The 22,989-nt window shown below is 46.6% G+C and overlaps 1 protein-coding gene across 1 annotated transcript in view; it reads left to right on the forward strand.

Moving 5' to 3' along the window:
- Nucleotides 1-7,664: 7,664 nt before the first annotated feature.
- Nucleotides 7,665-22,989, forward strand: part of LOC119379136 (oxytocin-neurophysin 1-like) — a 47,266-nt gene continuing 31,941 nt past the window's right edge. Inside the window, exons 1-2 of the mRNA XM_037648325.2 lie at nt 7,665-7,748; nt 14,457-14,570. Coding sequence (XP_037504253.1) covers nt 7,725-7,748; nt 14,457-14,570 — 138 coding nt within the window. The 5' untranslated portion in view covers nt 7,665-7,724. The remainder of the gene's footprint in view (nt 7,749-14,456; nt 14,571-22,989) is intronic.

Here is a 22,989-nt window from a genome sequence, read left to right on the forward strand (position 1 = left end):
CCTCATAATCATATCGTGGTTTTGGGACGTTAAACCCCACATATTATTATTATTAAGCAAAAGGTGCTCTCTGTAAATAATCGCTTTGCCATATCGCGGTCCTCTGCCACGAAAGGCACAGCACACTACGTGCGGGTTTGGCGAGCGGCTTCGACGAAGGTACGAGCATTTTGATCCGGCTCGGAGTTGTCTGCGGAAGCCCGGTAACTTGCAACGCTCTCACCTTCATGAATGCGAGAGAGGTACAGTTCGTAGATAGAGCAGAGGTCCCACGGGCCGCATACGGCCCGTGGTCCTCTCACTAGCGGCTCGGCGCGCGCGCGCGCGCACACACACACACACACACACACACACACACACACACCACACACATATATATATATATATATAGATATATATATATATATATATATATATATATATATATATATATATATATCTATTGTCACGTTATTACGAACGGTCAGAACCTCTGTCTGTCGGGGCACCAGGACGTCGAGCTGAACCGACACAGGAAAACACGACTTCTTCGTCTTCTCCACTTCCTTCTCCTCTCGTCAGTTTTACAGTGGCACATACACACAGTAGAATAGCGCAAATGCCATCCCATGCTCGTGGCATTACTCCCCTTCCAAAAAAAAAAAGAAAACATCGTCCCGATGCTTAATGATGAATAAAACAGAAAATAATCGCACACGCACACACGCACAAATGATGTAGCAGTGTCGAGGTGTTCGAACGATCATCCAAGTAGACGTGAATAGTCAACGGGGGTAGTACGGCTTCATCCTCGATACATGCACAATGTCTGCTTGCTTTAAACGACGAGATCGGCGAGCCGTGCTTTCAAGCAGGACTTCGTAGTTGACGTCGCTGAGGCGACGTAGAACTCGATAAGGACCGAAGTAGCGGTGGAGTAATTTTTCCGAGCGGCCCCTTTGGCGAATAGGAATCCACAGCCACACTTGATCACCGGGCTGGTAAATAACTTCGCGATGACGAGAATTGTACCTGTGGGAGTCGATGTGTTGCTGGTTTTGGATTCGCTCGAGTGCAAGCTTGCGAGCAGCGCCTGCGAGCCGGATAAAGTCGTTCGCATCGGTGGTAATGTAACAGCTGTCGGGTAACAGCATGGCATCCAGCATCGTAATTGCTTCTCGGCCGTGAAGCAACCGGAAAGGGGTGAACCCCGTAGTCTCTTGAACCGCAGTGTTATAAGCGAACGTAATGTATGGTAGAACGTCGTCCCAGTTTTTGTGGTCTTGGTGAACGTACATAGAGAGCATGTCAGCGAGGGTCCTGTTTAATCTCTCCGTAAGACCATTGGTTTGTGGATGGTATGCGGTAGCTTTGCGATGAGCGGTTCCGCTAAGCCTCATGACGTCTTGCATCATTTGCGCTGTAAAAGCTGTTCCACGGTCAGTGATGACAACTGCTGGCGCTCCATGGCGGAGGACGATGTTGTTCACGAAGAAGTACGCAATCTCATTGGCAGTGCCTCGTTGTAGGGCTTTTGTTTCGCAGTACTTCGTCAAATAGTCAGTAGCGACTACGATCCAGCGGTTGCCGTCATGAGACTTCGGGAAGGGCCCGAGCAAGTCCATGCCGATTTGTTGAAACGGCTCTGCTGGCGGTGCAACAGGCTTGAGGAAACCAGCTGGGCGCATAGGTGGGGCTTTACGACGCTGGCAATCATTACAATATATATATATATATATATATATATATATATATATATATATATATATATAATATTATTATTAAGTATGGTCATGAGCCACACAGACGTGCCAGGTCTCGAGCATTTTTTTTTGGTGAGGCACCCCATGCGGTCACCATGAATTAAAGGTATACATTAAAGTGAAACATCAAATCAGTTGAGACAGATAAGTTATTCTTTCAGAACTTTACTGTCATTATAATTTCGTCATCGTATGATTAATTATTGTAATAGAAAATGAAGGTCAAAGTTTCATTTTTGAATTTCGCGCTGAAACTTCAGCGCGGGAACGTCACTGTGACGCCCGAGTTTCATAGCCTTTTTGAGTATTTTGGCCGCATTGGTTCAATGAATTTTTTTTTTGACACTTGGTAAGTTACAAGTTTGTGTCCCTTAAAATACAATTTAAATAATTTTTAGCGACAAACGATTACGTAGGCCCCAGCAGATGCCGTCCAAATCTTTGATGACACGGCGAGCTGGTGCGGGAACTTCAAGGCAGCATCGCCGCCTGTATTTTCCTTTTGCGCATTTTCTCGCTTACATATGGCGTCTTCTCGCGGTAAGAGTGGTGCTTTCGATATTGTGAAATCATAATTAACTAATACGAGAAAAATCGTTTTTCTCTTAGGTGTCCCTTTAAAGGGGCCCTGCAACACTTTTCGAGCATGCTCAAAAAGCGCTGCCGATCAGTATTCGAGGCTCCCGAGAACACGCGAGCCAAATATTATAGCGATGCGCACGGCCTGGAATTTACAATAAATTCTCAAAGTCAGCTGAAAATCGCTCCCTCTTCTCTCGACAAATGATGTATTAGTCCACAAAATATGACGAGATTGTCGGCAGTTCCACCATTGGCTGATGCTATAATCACGATAACACCCTCATTATTACTTTCGCTGTTAATTTTGAGTTCAATAAGTAAATAATATGTATGTTTATATTATGTTATCGCGTTAAAAACACCGAACAAACATTAATATTAGCACTTCCGGTCTCACCGACAGCTCGTCTGCTCGTAGTTGCGTGGTTCCGTTTTCTTCGCCATGCGCAGTGCCGAAAACGTGAATATTTCTGTGCTTTTGACCATCGCCGGTTGCCGTTGAGAGTGGCAGCCGTTCGAGTGTTGCCTCGTCAGCTGAGAACTGCATCGTCGGCACGTTCTCACGACCGACCGAGGCAAGGGCGCAGCGTGTCTCCGATAACAATGCTGGCGTCCGGTAATTGCGGCGCTTTGGGGTCGTCTGCCAGTGCCGTCTTACGAGGCGGTGTATCGGAGTATGGGCCGAAACCGATCTCAGCTGTCATTCGTTCCAAACGAGCGCGCAGGTTTGCTTCCATGGTTGGCAGAGCGATGAAAACACTACGGCGTTCGAGGTGCACACCCAACATTACCACACCGACGCGCAGTTTTCAAGCACGCGCGATACACAGTGCGATCGACTCCGCTCGACGAGAACGACGCAAGCCGACCGGAAGTGGCGGCACAGACCACGTGGTTGCGCCCAGACGTCAGAGAGAAAAAAAATGAAGAAAAAAACTCCGCCGGCGCTCTTGGGCGGAGCCTCGCTCCTCTGCGCTCCCTCCGTCGACTCGCTGCCTAGCTGGCCTAGCTTTCCGCGCGCTCGCGGCGTTGAGTTGAGGGAGAAAGCTGCGGAACGTGATCTCTATAATTTAGTAACACCACTTAGAGTTGACGGATTCGAAAACTTTTTGCGGCATACGACTCGTGAAGAGTCATACGTCAATAATGAGACTATTCCAATGTAACTAAGAAAGGTGTTGCAGGGCCCCTTTAAAACACAACCGAGGAACAAAAGCTCTCTGTATCAGAATCGGCCTCCAGATTTCAGTCATTCCAGAGATCGGTATCGATATGTTTCCCGAAATCTGACGTCAAATCTCCTTCAGAAGTGGCCCATATATGAGATATGAGAAAGGCCTTCTTTCAAATGGCAACGTTAGCTGACATATGGTTCAAGCGCAACCCCCCTTCAAGCCTTCACCACTGTCCCAGCCCTTGCGAGATACTAGAGAGTTTTAGTGCCGGGGACCGGTCCCAAGCCACCTGCGTACGTAAGCCCTTGCGCTCTTTTGTATTCTCCGTGGATGCGGCTGGGAGTACAAAGGAACGCAAGAGCGTGCGTACGCAGCTGGCTTGGGGTCCCCAGCACTAAAACTCTCTACTAAATTTGGCGACTGCGGTCCGCCAGCTGTGGTGAGTTTGATACCCGTGGTATTTAGCACGTTTAGCATATACAGTAGATTGTGTGTGCCCCGTGCGCGCGAATGCCTTGGGATTCCCGCTTGCGACGTCGCTGCCTTTCAGCGGCAGCAACATAGTTACGTCACTTATGTGCGCCATTGCGAGTGAATAAATAGCCGGCGTGTAAACACAGCTGCTGCGCGTTTAAACTGCACTCCCGAGGCAACCAAGCGCCATAGGCTAACACGATGCGGAAGGGAATTCATGTGCCGAAACTTTAATCGTTACCGCACCGTCTGAGCAGGCTCAGTCGGTCTTGCTGAGTTGTCAACCTGCTGTCAATCAGCGCAAAAGCGCTCCCACAGCGCTGTCGGCTCTCGTTAAGGTCATGATGCAGTATACTTCGCTGGCCATAAATTGCGGCGCCGTATTGGTCATAAGCGGGGGGAAAGGATACAGCCGGCGTTCGCGACGAGGAGCACACGAGCGATGGAGGTGTAGGGATTTGAATTAAGTGCATTCTTGAAGAAATTGTCGGTTACGCGTTTTTACATGCAGGGGCGTAGCCAGCAATTTTTTTCGGGGCGGGGGGGAGAGCGGCTTCAACCATACTTTATGTATGTTCGTATGTGTGTATGTATGTGCGCGTGTACATATGCACATGCAAAATTGAAAAACTTCACCCCCCCCTGCCTATGCCAATGTTCACAATGTTCACAAGCTGTGCATTTTCGACAAAAAAAATCAAAGGGCACTTTTTCCAGAAAAAAATTACACACACACACACACACACACACACACACACACACACACACACACACACACACACACACACACACACACACACACACACACACACACACACACACACACACACAAACGCGCGCGCGCGCGCGCGCGTGCGCACGGTGTCCCAACTATCACTCAGCACGACTTTTTTTTTTTTAAAAAAAGAGGAACGGCGTTGCACGAAGCGAACTTAGTACATATTTTCTCAGTACACTTTATACAATTTTATTTTTATTTACTTATTTATTATTTTGTTAGCCTTTTTTTTTTTCAAGACGGGTTTTTCGGTACAAATGCACTGTCACGTTCTTTTTCTTCTTAATTTGAGCCGGTCTCCCCTTCTACGTGCCTTTCTGTATGGTTGCCTGAAATAAACTTCAAGATGCTATCGAAAACATAGGCCCTATACAATGCAGCTTGCCTAAGCGGTACGTAACACTCTATCTAACTATCAAGGTTCGTTGACAGTGCGTAATTTGCATGAGGTCATGCAGTGCTTTGTACTCCGTAGAATGTGTCATCATTTGACTCGTTATTTCTGCTTTCTTGGTCACGGAAAAAAGGAGCACCCTGTATCGACCAAAACGCCAGTGCCTCCTCAGTTATAAATTACACAACAAAGGCAGCCGTAAAGGCACAAGTGTCGAGCAATTATTATTGTATTATTAAAATACAGGTCTTCTCTACCTCTGTGAGCCAAATGAATGAAGGGCGTGAAAGAATATGGTTCTTTTGACCTCTACAAGTATGTCGCACATAAAACTCCTCCTCTTGGGCGTGTTACGGTGATGGAAAAGGACTTTACTGTGACACACCAGAACCATTGGTTGAAAAAATACATATTTCACGAGCTCACATCAACTGGTTCGTGCTTTCTGCGCAGTTCGTCAAAAGAGACAAAAACAACTTATGAATGTCGCTGTCTTCTACGTTCTGAAAAGAACATTTCCGGACAACACAAGAAGTGGCGAGGACGCTGTATTGATGAAAAATTCGTGAACACGGGGTCTCGCTAGAGCCGACGTTTCAACAAAGCGGACTTGGCTTCTTCAAGGCTGCAACTGTTACAGCCTTGAAGAAGACTAGTCCGCTTGTCGAAACGTCGGCTCCAGCGAGACCCCGTGTTCACGAATTTTTCAACTCTTCAAGTTTGCATCTTCCCCTGAGGCTTCTGCCTTTTAAGGACGCTGTATTGCAAGGCAAGGAGGAAATGTTCGAGTGTACAAAAACAAGTTGCATAACTTCAGTGCAGAATGACTGTATACCCTTTCGGATACACAAGGCAGTTCTTACCTCGAATGTACAATGTTGCTGCTTGGGGGGAAGGGGGCATTGGAGGAGGCAAAGGTCTCAGGCAGGATCGTCGTGAGGCCCGTGGACGCTGTAGTCAACACCGATGAGATGCTGACGGGACGCTTAAAGCGCGGAACCTGGTATATACCGCCACAACTAAAATAAATCCTAGACAAGAGGCCCAGACACGATACACGCAGGAATTTGTCGATTTGAGCCGCTCCTACATGACCTCCAAAACGCAGCTCGTTAAACGTGACGTGAGAAACAAGTCTTTTTACAGGCTAATCGTAGATACGTAACAAACTTCATACCTGCTTCTTATATAGGCCACTGGGCTACGCATTCTGCTTTAATAGTGAAAATCACAAAAACAATTTCTGCTTCACCCTTGTGTACTCCTGGGTCCCTTGCATGTTTTGACTCTCACAGGTGAGGGCGCAGACACTGTACAATGCGTTTGTGAAGCTGATATATTTATGCTCATTTTAAACTTGTGCGGTTAAATGCACGAGGTGTGCACAGGTATAGTTTGAAACCGAAAACGCCAGAACAATTTAGCCTAACCTGATGCCCAGCGGTCACAGTAAATTAATGAAAGCACTATATATCGCAGGCTCGCTAACAGCTCGTGGCAGAGCAGCGTCGGGGGGAGGGGGGGGGGAGTAGGGGGGAGCCGAATAGAAAAAACATTCTTCTGTATTGATCTTTGTTCCCACGTTAGAATTGTAAGGGCTTAGATGTCTTACGAAGATCCCCCCCCCCCCTCTTTTCCAAAAAGGGAGTCTAAGAGATTGTGGCTTTTGAACGCAAAACCATAGGAATTATAAGTAATTTTGTTAAATATTTTCGAACAAAGCCAGAAATAGAAGGGAACACCGCCGAAAAAACTTCATTCCGATGAATGTACGCCGACACACGTCCAGCATCCGCACATACAGGGAAGGAGATGGAGGCGCCTGCGAGCGCAGCGGTTCCTAGAACGTTTCTTCCAGCGGCAGCATGCGGACAGCTCTATTCGCGCTCCTCTCTTTATTTATTAAAAAGGAAGGAAAGGGCGGGAGCGCCACTTCCCACAACGTTAGCTCTTCCGCAGAGCCTTCATATGCGTCAGCCGCGTGAGAGGGCGGCGATGCGAGCCGCAACCGAAGAAGAAATAGAGCACGACACGACGAGCAGTGCAATCGAAGCGCTGAATTCCATTTGGCGATAAAACTCAACGAGGGGCCAAACAAACGCCCGCGAGATGCGCGGTGAGGAAGAAAGGAATGAAAGCAGGAGTCCCGTGGTGGAGCCATTTGCAGTGAAAACGCTCGCTGTCCTAATCCGAGGGCCCCGAACCGCGCGCTCGGTGGGGGATAAGCGGTGCGAAATGTCGCGGCAAACAAATCAATCACCTAAGAAGCATGGCCAACCTGCGCCGAGTGGGAGGGCGCATTCAATTTTTCACTGCGACGGTTCGCGAAGCAAAGAAACTTAGTTCTCAGCAGCCGGGAACAGGACGAAAAATGAAAAAAAAAAAAAAAAGCCCACCGCGGCGACTGAAGGAGGGCGGGCTTGTTCCTTGAACGCTTGTCACTTCCACCGGGTCCGATTCAGTCGTCTTCGGCTGATGGATGCTCGCGATGGGATTTGCGGCCGAGGCGCCCTATAAAGGGGCAACACCAGCATCTCGGGCCTCCCGAAAAGGAACGTCCTCTGCTCGCGAGGGGACTCATGGAACGACGTCGTTACCCAAAGGTAAGTGCGATGGATATCGTGCAATCGGCGGTTGTCCGCGCGAATAGGAACGAGTTCACAAGGGGCCACATGCGACGTTTCGCCGGGAAGCCATTATGGCAGCTAATTGTTCTCATGTAAAGCTGAGTAGCCGCCAAACAACGCTATTGAAGGTGTTTTAGACAGTGTGTTGCACAGTGTGATCATGTTTTAAACCACCAATCGCAAATTAACCATACAATTTAAATGGCTGAAACTGTGATCGAATGATATTTTTATCGCCATCAATATTTAGCAAATTAGCCCTGGTCATGAGTGCCATATGAGCCAAGCGTGGCTGCCTAGAATTCTGGGAGTTCGCAGAAGCGCTGCTTTCGTGGTGAAATTACGCTCACCGGAACCTCTTCTGGCGGAAGTCCATGAAAATACGATGAAGCTGCAAGTTTACATGAAGTGCTAACAATGAAATGAGGTTTCTTAGGCAGAGGCATAGCGTTCCCATTTTCCAGGGGGCTGAGGGTCAGTCGGAAAGGAGTGGGAATTATTTAATTGAACTTCGGTGTTGTTGTTTTTTAATTTTTACGTAATGCGAAATACGCAACAAATACACTGATAGCTATTTAGTGTGGGTCTATACACACATAACTGTGAGGAATCCGAGCCAACTGAGCATCGAGGGAGGCACAGAATCTTCTGATCAAAATTTTGAACTTTATTCACGAATGGTTGTAATTAGCACTGTATTGCATGCCAGAAGGAAATGTGATGGGGCAGGAAAAGAGAGAGTGGGGGGGGGGGGTGCGAACCAGGACACCCCTGCGCTCCTGTTGCTGACACCTATATTCTCGAAAGTAAATTCCACGATCTCCGCAGGGTCGACTTCAAATATGCAATGTTAATGACCGTGGTCATAAGAAGAACGGCTGTGCGACTCAACATATAAAGCTTCGTTCCCTCTTAAGCCGTCGTGCATGTAGAACAAAACAAAACTAATTGTTCAATCAGCCGTTAGATTAAGGTTATGATTGATATCGTTAGTAAAATATAAATCAAAGACGAAGTCGCATCTTCGACTGTTAACAGCGAAAATAGTCACGTACACGCTTGCCCCAACGAAGTCTGGAGCACGGTGGTCTGGAGTGAATATGAGTGAAGATACTCAATATTTCTTAGTTGTTGTTTTCACTAAGGATCATTTCGCACGTTTGAAACTACGCTATTTGCGGACTGGCTGAAATCTAACTGCGAGCAACCGGTGGCGTCAAGGAAATGGTTAACCGTAGCAGTTGAGCGAGAAATTGTAGAGGTTGCGAGCGTTTGTCATTTTTGACCAAGACCAACACTTGCAGGACAACTTAGCGCTTATCTAGCGTCTACATTACTATCCTGTCTACATAAACCTTCCTAAATCAGCTTGTTACCCATGTCTTATGTTGTGTTTGAAAATGTGTATATTCTTTATATCACCGTACTCATGTTTTGGCATTATGTTGCCTTGTACGCACATTAGGGCCCTTTCTGCGTTATGTTTGAGGTTTCATATATTGTTTGGACTAACTGTATTCAGATTTTTGTATTGTACTTCCTGTTTGGATGTAAAATGAGTGCCCTTCCTGCAAGGACCGAATTGTGGTCTGCAGTATTTTATAAATAATAATAATAAAAAAATAATAATTATAAGGTGCGCACATGTCAAACTTGCAAGTTTCAACCAACTATCCCAGCAACACTTCTATTAAAGGCATTTTTCTCTTCTGACATCATTTCTATTGCATTTCATTTTTGTACCATTCCTTTATTTCAGTATTTATTTTTTGCAAGTGCAAATTCTAGGACACGGGTCAAGGCTGCTGTTTTAAAAAGTGGCCTAACAAGGGTCCCTGCCTCCACAGTATTTGGCAGCAGACAGTATGGAAACTCTCTTCACACAAAAATACAAAAAAACACATGATTTCATTGACACACGACATACATTTTGAAAACGTTGCTTACTATACACTAACAACGTATACGCTTTAAAGTGTACGCTTTCACCTTCGTGCAGGTCATGCAACATGCAGGAGGTCATGGTTTAGAAGAGCGTTTCAAGTCCGCTCAACCTTTGCTCAGTGGCGGATATAAGATAAAATTTCCTGCCTAGATCTCAATCCTATGAAACAAATGTATCACATCGGCTTGTCAGCAGGGTCTGCTGCTGTTGCGCATTGTCGACCGATGCCTGCCCATCACCTGCGGTGGGTTGTGCGCCGCCCGGAATCGTCATCAGTGCTCAGCTGTCGACACTGGAGACACAGGACTCTGAGAGGCTTTTTGTAGTGCTGTCCGAGTTGACTGGTTAAGCGGGAAGACAATTCTGCGCATTTTCTGAACCGGCCGAGACCGGACTGCTTACCGCGAAACGGCGACGTAATCACCGGTATATGCACGCGCCCCTTTATAAGCGCGCTTGTTGTTGTTGGACGCGTGGCTTCAAGGATAAACTCGTGGGGATAATCTTTATTTAACAAGAATCCGCAATAACATCGAGTGCGCGCGTGGAGACCGACGCACGGTGAAGGGTGTTGCTCTTCACACGCGCAATTTTCTCATGATCGATGCGGCAGATACCTGGTGCAATCAAGTCTGCGTTTGCTTATTATAGCGCAGTGAGTTGCGAGAATAACCGGCAAGCGATCGGCGCAAGTCGCTTCTGTTATCGGATCCTATATGTGGAACCGTTGCTTTTGCCACGCTTTTGCTTTCGCAAATCACGTGCCCGTTACGCCTTCTATACGTATGATGCGTTTTGAAAGACGCTTACACGAAGCCATTTTAAAATGGGTGACACATTATTGCTGAAGTATAACGGACATCTGTATAGTTTCATTTCGACGGAGGCTGTTCTCGGTGACGCGTTGTAAACATGGTAACTTTTACAAAGCTGCACATTTTCACATTTGCAGTTATAACTGCCACTTTTATGCAACAAATAACTGTTAGAAGCACCACGCGGGTAGGGATACTTATTTATTTGTTTTGTAATTGGTCAGAACATGCCTGTTCAGGCGGCATACATTCACAACGAAGAAAAACAAATCGCGAAATATAGGCTAAATGATTGTGTTACTTTTGTGATTGTGCAGCTTTTCGCCCGAGAATCCTTGTCCGCCTTAAAAAAATACCACAAGTTATCTTACCCCTGCAGATGATAGAAAACGCTCTCACAAAACTTCTTAGCTGTTCAGAGCCTTCATCTTTCTAATTCGCGGAGCACCCCGCCACGGTGGCATATTGGTTATGGTGCTCGATTGCTGACCCGAAGGTCGCGGGATCGAATCCCGGCCGCGGCGGCCGCATTTTCGATAGAAGCGAGAATGCTCGAGGCCCGTGTACTTACATTTACGTGCACGTTAAAGAACCCCAGGTGGTCGAAATTTCCGAATCCTTCTACTACGGTGTCTCTCATAATCATATCGTGGTTTTGGGATGTCAAACGCCAATAATTATTATAATTATTAATTCGCGGAAAAGATTTGCAGGTGTGACAATACACAGGTAAGCGCGCAACATCTGTGTCCATTCGAACGGGCGTTGGTGGCTTCTCCTCGCAAACAACGGACACCTTATACGCCATATCCATCAACGTGCACTGTGTATACTTCTAAGAAAGTACAAATTTCTTGATATTATCATTGATAGAGGCCTCTCTTGGAGCCCTCATGGGGTCTATACTACGTGAAAGAGCACCTTGCAATGATTTACATGGTGTTCTATGCAAAGAAAACTTGTTTTCTAGGCGATAAAACCTGAGTGATATCAGTATAATCATTCAATGTCGGAATTGTACAGGACCCTCTTTTTCAGTTTTACAGCGAAAGCTGTTATGAGATCACAACAACGGCCGCTTTTGGCGCCGTAGTTGTCCGCCGCCGCCGCCGCCGCCGCCGATGTCCGTAACCGCTAACGCGCGAAATAAAAAATACGAAATAACAAAAAATATTTGTGATGGAACGGAGTTCGATCCTGGGCCCTCTGAGCGGGACCCCAGTATTCTACCACACAGCCATGCCTGTGCTTGAAGCTGCTTTGCAAAAAGACCCTATACAGGCTTCATGTCGGGAAGAATCCACATTAACATATCTAATATAGCGTGGTAGAAAAGTAAAATAACAACCAGGTGTCGCACGACGCGAATTCTGTAACCAGGCATCACACAATGCGAATTGCGCAACGAGTGGGTTGTTGAATGCTTCCAAACCATTACAAAGGGCTCTGCCATAATTCTTCATCGTCATCAGGCACAGCATCAACAAAGTGCGCATAATGCTCTACAGGTGTTTAGCGGGTACCACGGTTCTCCGCGGAAAGAAGAAAAATGGCATAGTGGCTGCTTCCCTACTTCACAAAAATTAGGATGATTTATAGCGTTGTGGGTTCCTCGCAAGTGCACTTGTATTAGTTGCCAAGGAAACCAATAAGGCTCCCATGATTCATTTCCTCAGGGTCTCAATAAAGTTTTCCCCTCTCTATCTCTCTTTCTCACGCTAACGTACGTCACATAGAGTGGTGGGAGAGTGAAATAACGACCGGGCGTCACGCCATGCGCATTACTTTACTAGTGGGTCGTTTAAAGCTTCCAACCCATTACAAAGGGCTCAGCCATAATTTTTCATCCATCAGCCGTCGCATCAACAAACTGCACATCATGCCTCACAGATGTGTAGCTGGTACCTCGCTTCTCCGCAGAATGACGAATAATGGCGTAGTGGGTGCTTCCCAACTTCAAAAAAATTATGATTTATGGCGTAGTGGGTACCTTGCTAGTGTACTTGTATTAGTAGCCCCAAGAGAGTTTACAACGGGCTCTAGAAATGCCGCTCTTCGAGCTTTCGCTGTGACTGTGCTGCGCTTTCCGCGCAGGACTGGAGTTTGTTTTTACTTCCTTTATTTTTCGATGCAGCTTGCCTGTACTGGCTAACACGTGGAAAACAAATACTTGTGTATTTCCGGCTGTTCAACAAGGGCTCTCGGGATCTCTCTCAACTTTCGAAGATGGGCATCAACAGCGGTAGCTAATAAAATCGGTTGACACCACCAAACACAAACACACATTGCGGTGAAGGGTTGAGGGTGCATTTCGTCTAGTCAGTCAAGGAGCAACAAAAAAACAAAAGGAACGAAAGTAAAGACGCCATGTTCAGTCTTTGACACGCAATGTCATGCATTGTGACATTGTTTGGCAAGTCAGAACTCAACATAAATGATCGTTATAACTGGAGGGATCAATTACTTAGCGTTTTTATGGGCACAAGATAGAAATTGGTTCATAACTGCGTGAGAGTTTTGGTGACTGACGAAAAATATTTGGTATCTTCGAAGTTGCTGAATTTACGCTTATAATGCAAAAAATGTGTGAGATATGGACGCCAGATATAATGCGTGAGATACGGACGCCATTTGACAGCGTCCTTGGGAAACATGAGCTTGTGCAGAACGCAGGGCCACTGCCAGGTGGCAGTACCATATCATCGGCAGAGGGCTTTTTCGCGCATAGCGTCGCACCTTCAGCGCAGCCTAAGAAACACTAGGGTCTTTAGAATTACGTATCTATGTATTTTCTAGTAAAGGAACACACCACCTAATACTTACGTATTGATGTTGTGCCTCAGATATGCGTAATATTTGCTTTTTTATCGACAATGTTCACAAGTATGAACACAGCTACCAGTTCAAGATGGCTGGGCGTTCAGCAAATGCTTAAACTTTGGTCGGGTGGCTGAATCGTGTGACAGACAGACAGACAGACAGACAGACAGACAGACCAAAATTTGTGCGTTCAAGTATCCCAAGAAAGACTACCGTCTTTAATAATAATTGTAGAGGTTTTACTGGTTTTACGTCCCAAAACCACGATATGATTAGGATGTACGCCGTATAGTGGAGGGCTCCGGAAATTTTGACCATCTGGTGTTCTTTAACGTGCCCCTAAATCTAAGTACACGTGCCTACAGCATTTCACCTCCATCGAAATGCGGCCGCTGCGGCCGGGATTCGATCACGCGATCTTCGGGTCAGCAGTCGAGCACCATAACCGCTAGACCACGGCGGCGGGTGATTGGTTGACTTGTCGACTTGAGTGCTGGGAGGGGTGACAACGCTGCTTTCTATATAACTGCGGTCTCGAGAAGACGCTTGAACATGCTTTTACGATCTGCCTCGACACAGTGCAGTAAGACAACTGCTTCCGAACACGATGTAGCTCATACTGGCGACTGATTATTGCCAGAACAAATAATTCTGGGCTACCGACCTATACGAATTCATAGTTGCATAACTATGCAACGAAGGGCTATACGAATTCATAGTTGCAATATTTATGGACAACGAACCTGAACAAGAGACATTAGCAGTGCAAGCGCTAACTTCTTTCCGCACTGCTAGCAGCAGTGATCATGCGCATGTGTTCCGAATCTCTCTCTTTCACTTATTTTTTACGTTACTCTATGTAGTTCCTCGGTTTAGGGTAGCAAACCGGATTTTCGTTCTGGTTATCCTTCCTGCCTTTCTCTTTGTTTTTCATCTCTCTTTCTAGCGAACAGTTTGTTTGGTTGGGAGGCATATGCAGTAATTGACAATAACGGTTATATGCTGGACGCTTGTTCAGTCCCACAGGTTTGCCGTTACCACTGCATACCGTCTGCTGTTGATGCCTCTGTTTCGTGATCATATATAGTGTGGTTTTTCACGCAGATGACACCTTTGGGCCTTCTTATGCTGGGCTTGGTGGGAGTAACGAGCGCCTGTTTCATCACAAATTGCCCTCCTGGAGGCAAGCGGTCTTCCGAACCGTCAGCCGTCCGAATGGTGAGTTGTCATGTGTTGCGGAGTAGTTCGCTGGTGATAGTATGGACGAAACACAAAGAGCCCTGCATGCATATTCACATTTGGATATTAAGTGCTGTACACATCTGTAGACTGACAGCATATCAATCCATTGCACAAATAAACTCTAAAGCTGCGTGCTTGCCTGTCATTCATAACGCGGATAAACCAAACACGATGACTTCACAGTTTGGGAGAAGTGACTTTCATTAGAGGTTGTTGACCGAAGAGATCGGCTGTGACAGCTTCGCTATCCCAACTTAGTTAACGAACTGCGACTGCTGCGTCGTGCGCGCGATTCTCTAGCGTTCATTTCACGCCTGTTGCGGCTGTCATTTATTTATTTCACCGTAAATCTGTGTGCAGCACGCAGTTATTTCAAGCGGTCACTTCCGGCCAGGTGGTAACCGGTGTATACGGAAGCCATCCCACCCCCTCGAAGCTATAATAAAATAAAATAAAATAAAATAAAATAAAATTGCACCTTCGTCAAGGTATGCCTGTTTTGACCCTTATTATTCAGCAAAACGTACTAATTAGGGTGGATATTGCAGCGGAATAATTCAAACCGCTCTTGTCACGTCTACGTCGAATGAATTTTGAAACTATAACGCCAATTCTGAGGTACGCACCGTGAAACTTACGACGCATCAACTCCAACATGAAACGTTAACCATGTAGAGACTTTTCTTCGCGTGTCCCTCCAATTTTAGAACTATATACACACGCAACGGACCCACAGAACTTCATGTAGGAATTTGACAATTCGACAATACGTGACTCTACATCGCTTTTTTGTTACTTGAAAAGTAAAGCGCTGAAGATGGCGTTTGTGTGGACATTTGCAGCCGCAGTCGGGTCAGAATGGCGTCGGAGACGATGTTGGAAGATGAAATTCGTCGTATCACGCAAAGGATCATGAGGAGAAATCACCATGGAGTGCCACCAGTTGTGACTGCCTTAGAGGCGACAATAGACAAGAAATTGTGGATAAGGCGCCGTAAATACAAACAGGAGCCCACGAACATACGGAGCTTTTGATGGTTATAGGTTTCGGGAACAGAGTGATGGCACATATTTTGCCGGGGTCAGGTAGAATGCTGCCTTTACAAAACACAAACCAAGGATCATCGTCATCACAAAGTGACATTTGTTCAAGTTTAGTTGTAGGTTGGCAGCAGTAAAAGAAGTCATGTCGAATGTGTCGTATGCATATGTGTGACTAAATCAGGAGCATAGAGCAATACGTCGTCCAGGTAACACGAGCCTGTTGTCCATTTCTTGCCACGCAGTATACGATTAATCATCATTTCGAAGATGAGTCCGTCGTTGAACAGGCAGCAGAACGGAAAACTAGACTTGTATAAGCCAACGGAAGTAATAAACGCAGTTCTGGCGCGATTCGCAGTCACCATGGGCATTTGCCAGTATCCCGATCACAAGTCCAAAAATAACAACTTCTAGCCTGGTAAGTAGTCAACTGCATCATCGATCCGACGTAAAAGCAATCTTCTTCAGGCGATGATAGCCACCGCAAAATTAAATCGAACCATTCATTATTCTTTAGTGAAACAGCTGGGCTCGGGGATGGTTGAATGACGCCATGCTGAAGCATTTACGTGGACATGTTCACTATATGAAGGCGCACCAGAGCTGATGGACGATGCAGCCTGTGGCGCGAGAGTTTGTGCGTGCTAGTATCGATTGGTGCTACACCGTGAATATGCGGCCTAAAGGTGACCGATCAACATCGAACGATGAAAGGAGCTGATGCCGCCCACAAAGGAGCTGGTTTCTTTGTTTCAGCTTGAAGTCAATGGAAGAACACGAGCTTTCCTCAGATATGTCATGAGTGGAGAGCGCGGAGAGGAAACTGACCTCGACATACGACGAACAATTTGTGCAATTAGTGCACTGGACATGGCAAGGTATTTATTTATGGCGAAGCAGGGCAATCGGACTGGCAAGTGCGTTGCAAACACAGGCGATGGATACCGGCGGTGACGGTGAGTGCGGCAAAGGGTAGCAGGAGGCCTCTTTGAAAAAGCAGTCATAGATAGCTCGAAGAGAACCTTGACACCATGTGAAAGCGATACAGCGACCGGCAACATGACGCATGAATAAGAATGCAAGTGTTATGCACAACCATCTTGGGAAACATGGGTATCAGAATCTCATTAGAGCTGCCATTATTACGATGCTTGGTTCGCGCTATACAAACGAAAGCAAGGTTTTAAAGATTTGTCTAGGTTAGAAGGGTGGCGGCTTGGGCTAGTTGGTATGTCATGGTGACTGCTATAGCGCGAACTCAGGACAAGGACCGGCGCTGGTCTTCGTCTGCCTTTTGTCCTTGTCCTGTGTTCGTGCTATAGCAATGTAGGCTTACATGTTCTGGCTGTAAGCGTGAGTTCCCACTTACTAAATACAGCGAGTGCGTGTTCGGTCACAGCTGAAGCAATCTAAATGCGTGGGGGAATAAGCCGAAACCCATATTCGTTTGGATTACATGTGCATTCATTGCAGCGCTATACCGCGCAGATGCGCAGGACTTCCGGTGAGTCACGATTCCCTAGAAAATTCAGATGACTTGTACAGACGAGCGGTCGGAAAGTAACGGTGCCAGCAGGTGCCACGCCACTCCAACGACGCGTGCGTAGTTTTCTAGCTTGAGCACGAGTGCCGCATCTTCACATGTCAGTTCTCCACATGTTATGCAGTTATAGAATGCACCAGCTGGTGCAAAGAGTTTCGCACATGTGCTCAGCGTCAGGAAAAAGGGTTTGTAAATGCCACGCAAGGCAAGCCACCTTGCACAACACCAATGCACGCTGCACTATAGCTATTCCAGTGTTTATTTCAAAGCACACCATGCACAGACAGGGGATCGCAGTGCCATGAGTACGCGCATGCATGTACGATTGCTTTTATTTTTTTCAAGGCTGTATACAAGTCAACCGGTCGAGAGGCTCAGTCGCGCAAACGTTTGTGGCGTTCGCAAATCGATTATTTCCTGCATGCTTAGACTGCTTGAAAACACAACTTTTATAACGCTAGCGCTTGAGGATAGTACCCTGATCAAATTGTACGACGTGGAACGGGCATCTGTTGACCAAAAATACATATTATTACATTAAGCAGTCGACAACGGTTTCACTTAGACTACACCACAGTGGTCTTATTCTCGATAGCTAATACGAAATCTAACATGAGGACACTTATGTGTAAATTTGCCATTTGTTGCCAAGGGTAAATAAACTGCGCTTGTCAAAGTGCGATGTGAAATTGATGGACGACAGACCACTTGAAGACAAAAAAAAAAAAAAGAAAGCCTAGGTAAATGCTGTTCCTTTTATACGTAAACGACTGCTTTCGCGCCCTTGGCAGAAAGTACGTTTAGCGTTTTCTTGAGCCCCTGAATGATGTGGAGCCGTTCTTACTGTTCACAGTGGATGTTCACAGTTCACAATGGATACCCGAAGCACTCTATTCCACAGATTACGAAAACCGCCTACAAGACCCAACGTCAAACAGAAGCATCTGCACCGGCGCTACCGAAAAAAAAAAAAAAAAACATGGATGATCCCTCTGTCGTAGGAATCGGTATAACACGAAAGTGAAACGTGTCTTCACAGACGTAGTTGAGCGTTTGTTGCGCATTCTTTCGACCCAAGGGCGATGGTATGAACGCTACAGCAACAAATTGTAATGTCACGCGAAGAACGGCAAGCAGCTCGAAACTTGCAACGCGCTGCACAAGCAGAAAGGACGCACGGAACGAAGATACACGGGATGAGAGCGAACTAACTGTCACATTTGTAACTTATTTCTGCGTGAGCACCACGCTCCTCTCGCAAAAGTAGCCGCTGCAGTGGGCCAAGTGACCTTCGTGCTCTCAACGCGAGACGTACGAACCACCGCGATCACGAGATAAGCGCCCGCACAAGCGACCACGCCCTGTGGACGCGGTCGCTCGTCGCAGCGGCGACGACCTTTCGAGAGCGCTCTTCTACGCTCTTCAAACCCGTCGCGCCATCTCGGCAGTGATAACAAAAACACTGTAACACAGACCTCTGAGTACAGGCGACCACGCCCTGTAGACGCGTGCGCTCGTCGCAACAGCGACGACCTTTCAAGCGCGCTCTTCTACGCTCTTCGAGCCCGTCGCGCCATCTCGCTAGTGATAACGAAAACACACTGTAACAAAAATCTCTGAGTACAGCCACCCGCAAATGGTCTATATAAATAGCTCGCCGTTAGCATTGCGAAGAATGTGCTGTCCGTGGTCGAATTGTTTTGCGCTGCGCGCTGCGGAACGAGCGGTCGTGAGTTCGATTCCTGGTGACGGAACTTTTTCTTCTGGTTTTTTTCTTTGCCCACTTTTAGTCTTTATATTTTGCAACGTCATATCCGTGACGGAAATACGTCAGCGGAGCCGCGGTAGACCCCGGCATAAAACACTATAGTGTTAAAAAAAAAAGATGGCTGATTCCTCCGTCATAAGAATCGGTATAACACGAAAGTGAAACGTGTCGTCACAGAAGTAGTTGATTGTTTAGTGTGCAGTGGTATATGAGAGCTTTACAATGTCTATTGTTGTTTGGCAGATATAGCACCGCTTGATGTGGACGCACCCACGTTGACGCCTCTAGTGGCACAACTCCGTGCCGACGACTAACGCCCATGATCATGATTTAACCATTGCGGTAGCTGAAGTTGTCAAGATATACCTTGACACCGCATATGATGAATCCCGCGCAAATATGGCATCAATAGGCACATAGTAAACACTGGTACTCGATATGCACTCCTTCAAAGCGCCGTGAAACGCGAAGAGAAACGCCACGAGCGCCGTGTCTTCCCTCTAGTCTGGCCGTTAATTCTCACAGCGGGGAACGCGGTGCGACTGCCAGGTGAGCGTCGGAGAGCTATTTTTCGATGTGGTGGGATACTATGAGCGAGGCTTGGCCTAAGCCGCCACCTCGCGGTGTGTTAAAGCTGTTGATGAAATTACACTTCCCCTATCGGAAACGCGCCAAATGGGATGGTCGCAGCAACGGCGTGTTGCCAGAGCTAACTGCGGAGGCAACGAAGTTTTTATTTTTATTTTCGAGCCTGGTGGCACACATGTCACCATCCCGTTATGAAGGGGACGCTCATAGCATCCATCCACCCATCTAAGAGAACTGTGAATCTGGTCCTCGTCTTTTCTATGTGTACTGTGTCTAAATTTTTGCGCTGAGCAGTTTAATAATGGAATACCAACTAGCCCAACCCAGACTTTACTTCATTGTGAGAGGAAAGAGTGAGAGATAAAAGGCGCGTTCATGTAGCCTCCGTTATGTGTTTGGCGGTAGCTCAGAGGGCTAACCACCCGCCAGCCGCCAGCGCGCACCGAGAGGTCGGGTGTTCGACTCCTGTCAACGGAACTTATTGTTATAGTTCTTTTTTTTCTTTTGCCATCTGATGGCGTTCATTTTGCTGACGTATTTTCTTGACGGAAATACGTCATGAAAGTCTTGGTGGACTCCGGCATAGAGCACTTTCGTGTTAAAAAAAAGAAAACGTGGCGCACATGCTGACCAACGAACTCAGGCAGGATCTCGTCAACGTGAACCATGTTCTGGACCTTATTCAAGTTTGCTGGTGTTATGTAAAAGATACCGTGCGCAGATTGCAAATTTGTATATATTGATGGGACCGGAAATCTGTGTAGGCGGTTGAAGGAGCTGGAGAATGATTCCAAGTAGGGCAACGCATCGGCAAACGCTTTTGCGCAGCACGTTAAAATGTCTGGGGCACCCAATCTTGTGGCACGGCGCATGCGTATTCTCGACAGATCGCAATGTATCATCACGGTTTCATCAAGAATCGCTCAAACCGAAAACACCCTTAACTGAATAGACGGCAATCTTCATCCCATCCACACGAAGTCACTTCGTCCCCGTATTCAATAGTACATAAACAGTTTCAACGCTGTCCCTTTTCCTTCAATTAGCAGTGCCGGTTCACCGTACAGTAAGTACGGAGATACCGTGCCGTCGTTGTCGGCACGTAATCTTCTATAACTTCTTGGTCACGCGAGTTGCTCATTGCGTTCGTTAACAAAATGAGGTGAATAAAGTGGCTGATACCGGTCTTGCAGACTTAAAAAGATATGTGCCGACCTCGACTGGTACAATTTGTTCGTACTTTGAGCGAAGCTGCCTTCATTTTATTTTTTCGTTTAAGGTCACGTTCCGAAAAATTTTTTTACTAGACACACTGTGTACACGCATTGCTTTTTTTTTTCAACGGCTAGCACAATAGCACTATACGTAAGGCTAAAGGATCAGTTTGCGGGCAGAGATATCGCCTTTGTAAGCAGTACGACTAGACAGAACGAATGTTCGAGTTACCAGTAAAACCCGTAAAAAAAAAGCTTTCTTTTGGTTCGCCTACGCTCAAAGAGAAGAAAAGATGAATTAAGTACCGTCTACAGCTCCAAGGCCAATCTGATGTAAATCTGTACATCTGTCATCGCAGTGTTCGAAAGAGCAGCAACACGTCTTGCTGTCTGAAAGCCTATTTCTCGCGGACCTGATTTGCGCGGATGCTTCAGTGACTATGTAGTCATGCGCGCAAAAAAGGAAACAACGAAAAGGCGCGCTCAGAATGCACGAATACTTCGGCGCAGGAAGGACTCGCATTTTAAATCATTGATGGGAAGGCGACTCGCTGGCACAGCTCGCGTGTCGATCTCCAACCGGCCGGGAGGCAAAAGACGCCGGTGCATGCACAAGCAGGGTAGCTTTACGTGCGGCAACCGCCAAGAGAGGCCACCGAGGACGTGGCTTTCATCCAAGGCCAGGCGGGTGCCTGAATATAGCCGCCGCCCTTATCCAGCGCGCATTGATTCCCAATCAATGTTTTTCGCGAGTGCGTTGCTCCGGCAGGTAAAAAAGAAGCACGGACAGTCAAGACTCCAACTTAACCCAAAAAAAGGTTTCCCTGAGAAAATCGGGACGCCATGTCGTAGAGTACGTGTCCCTTTCTTATCTCGCCGTAGTACTTTTACAGGTTTTTTTAAAGCGGAACCGCTAACGGCAGTGATCTCCAGAGGACGTGCTTGCAGCCTTCCTCTCCGCTGCTTATCGAGTCCAGCTTACAGTATATTGCTGAAGTTAGTATGCCGGTGAGCAAGCGGCCGTATCAGATTCTACCAAGGCAGCGTGAAAATTAAGGAATATACAAGAATTCTCGCAACGTCACTTTGGGCTAACGCTCAGGTCGCTGAACGTCAGCAGTACTTGAAGCCGCTGACACTTCGAGGTGGATGCTTACCGGGCGTTAATCTCTTTAGATGAATTGTATGATGTCATGCTTTGCAGATATAATTACAAGGTAGAGACGCACTCGACGCCATGACGAAATCTCGCTCTTGCGAGTTTAGGCAAACACCATAGCCCGACGAAACGGAGGTTTGTTGGTATGTTTTAGCATTATTGCGTCATGGGTTGATATCCTATTTCCCAATTCCTATAGCGTAGCGCATGCCTGTACACGCGTTTCTTAGGCAATAGTTTTTTTTTTCTTTCGATTTCTTCGACACGTGGCGAATGTACAATCATGCGAATGAATAGACGTATGCATTTTCCTGAATGAGAATGAAAGAGCCCCGTCTAAAGAAAGAAGAATTTGGCGAGTCGGTGCGTGCACGCAATGGCCTCCAGCATACAACCGATCAAGAAATTTTAAAACGCTCAGACCGGACTCGTTTTTGTTACCCTGCCTAGTGTCTTCGTGCGCTCTAGAGTGGTATTTTAGTTGAATACTGGGAGTGCAAGTTCGCTCAGCTCTTGTTGAATATAACTGGTATACATTGAGGACTAGCCCCTCATCGTACTTGCAGCAAATCACTATGCAATCAACGACATCTTCCTCAGTGTATGAGGAGAGATTCAAGCGACTAAAACACAAAAGCTACGCAATTCTTCTGTTTTACTGTGAAAAAAAAATGCTTCGCATCTAAAACTCCATTTGGAAGTGGTGCAATACAATCGCACTCAATAAATTAAAACAGCAAAACAAACAAGCAAAGAAACAAACAAATGAATGAATAGGATAAAAATTTCAACTGCATTCATTATTATATGTAGTACATAGCGTCAATTTCCCTGGCAGAAGAACGAAGCTAGGGATTAGAACTTGTTAGCATAACCGAGATGTGGGTGAGTCTGTCAAGCTTCATCTTCGGTAACAGCAAGAGAAGCACGTAAAGAATGACGTCACACGTCTTTTTTCTTAATGTTTGTCGGTGTCTTACTGGCACAGTAACCCGCGATTAGGTCATGTAATGCCCCCACAAACTGCAGAGCCCAGTACGGAACGCTTCAGTTGAGATAACGGACTCAATCGAAGGATA

Source organism: Rhipicephalus sanguineus, chromosome 1, assembly GCF_013339695.2.
Source record: "Rhipicephalus sanguineus isolate Rsan-2018 chromosome 1, BIME_Rsan_1.4, whole genome shotgun sequence".
In the NCBI taxonomy this organism is placed as follows: Eukaryota; Metazoa; Arthropoda; class Arachnida; order Ixodida; family Ixodidae; genus Rhipicephalus; species Rhipicephalus sanguineus.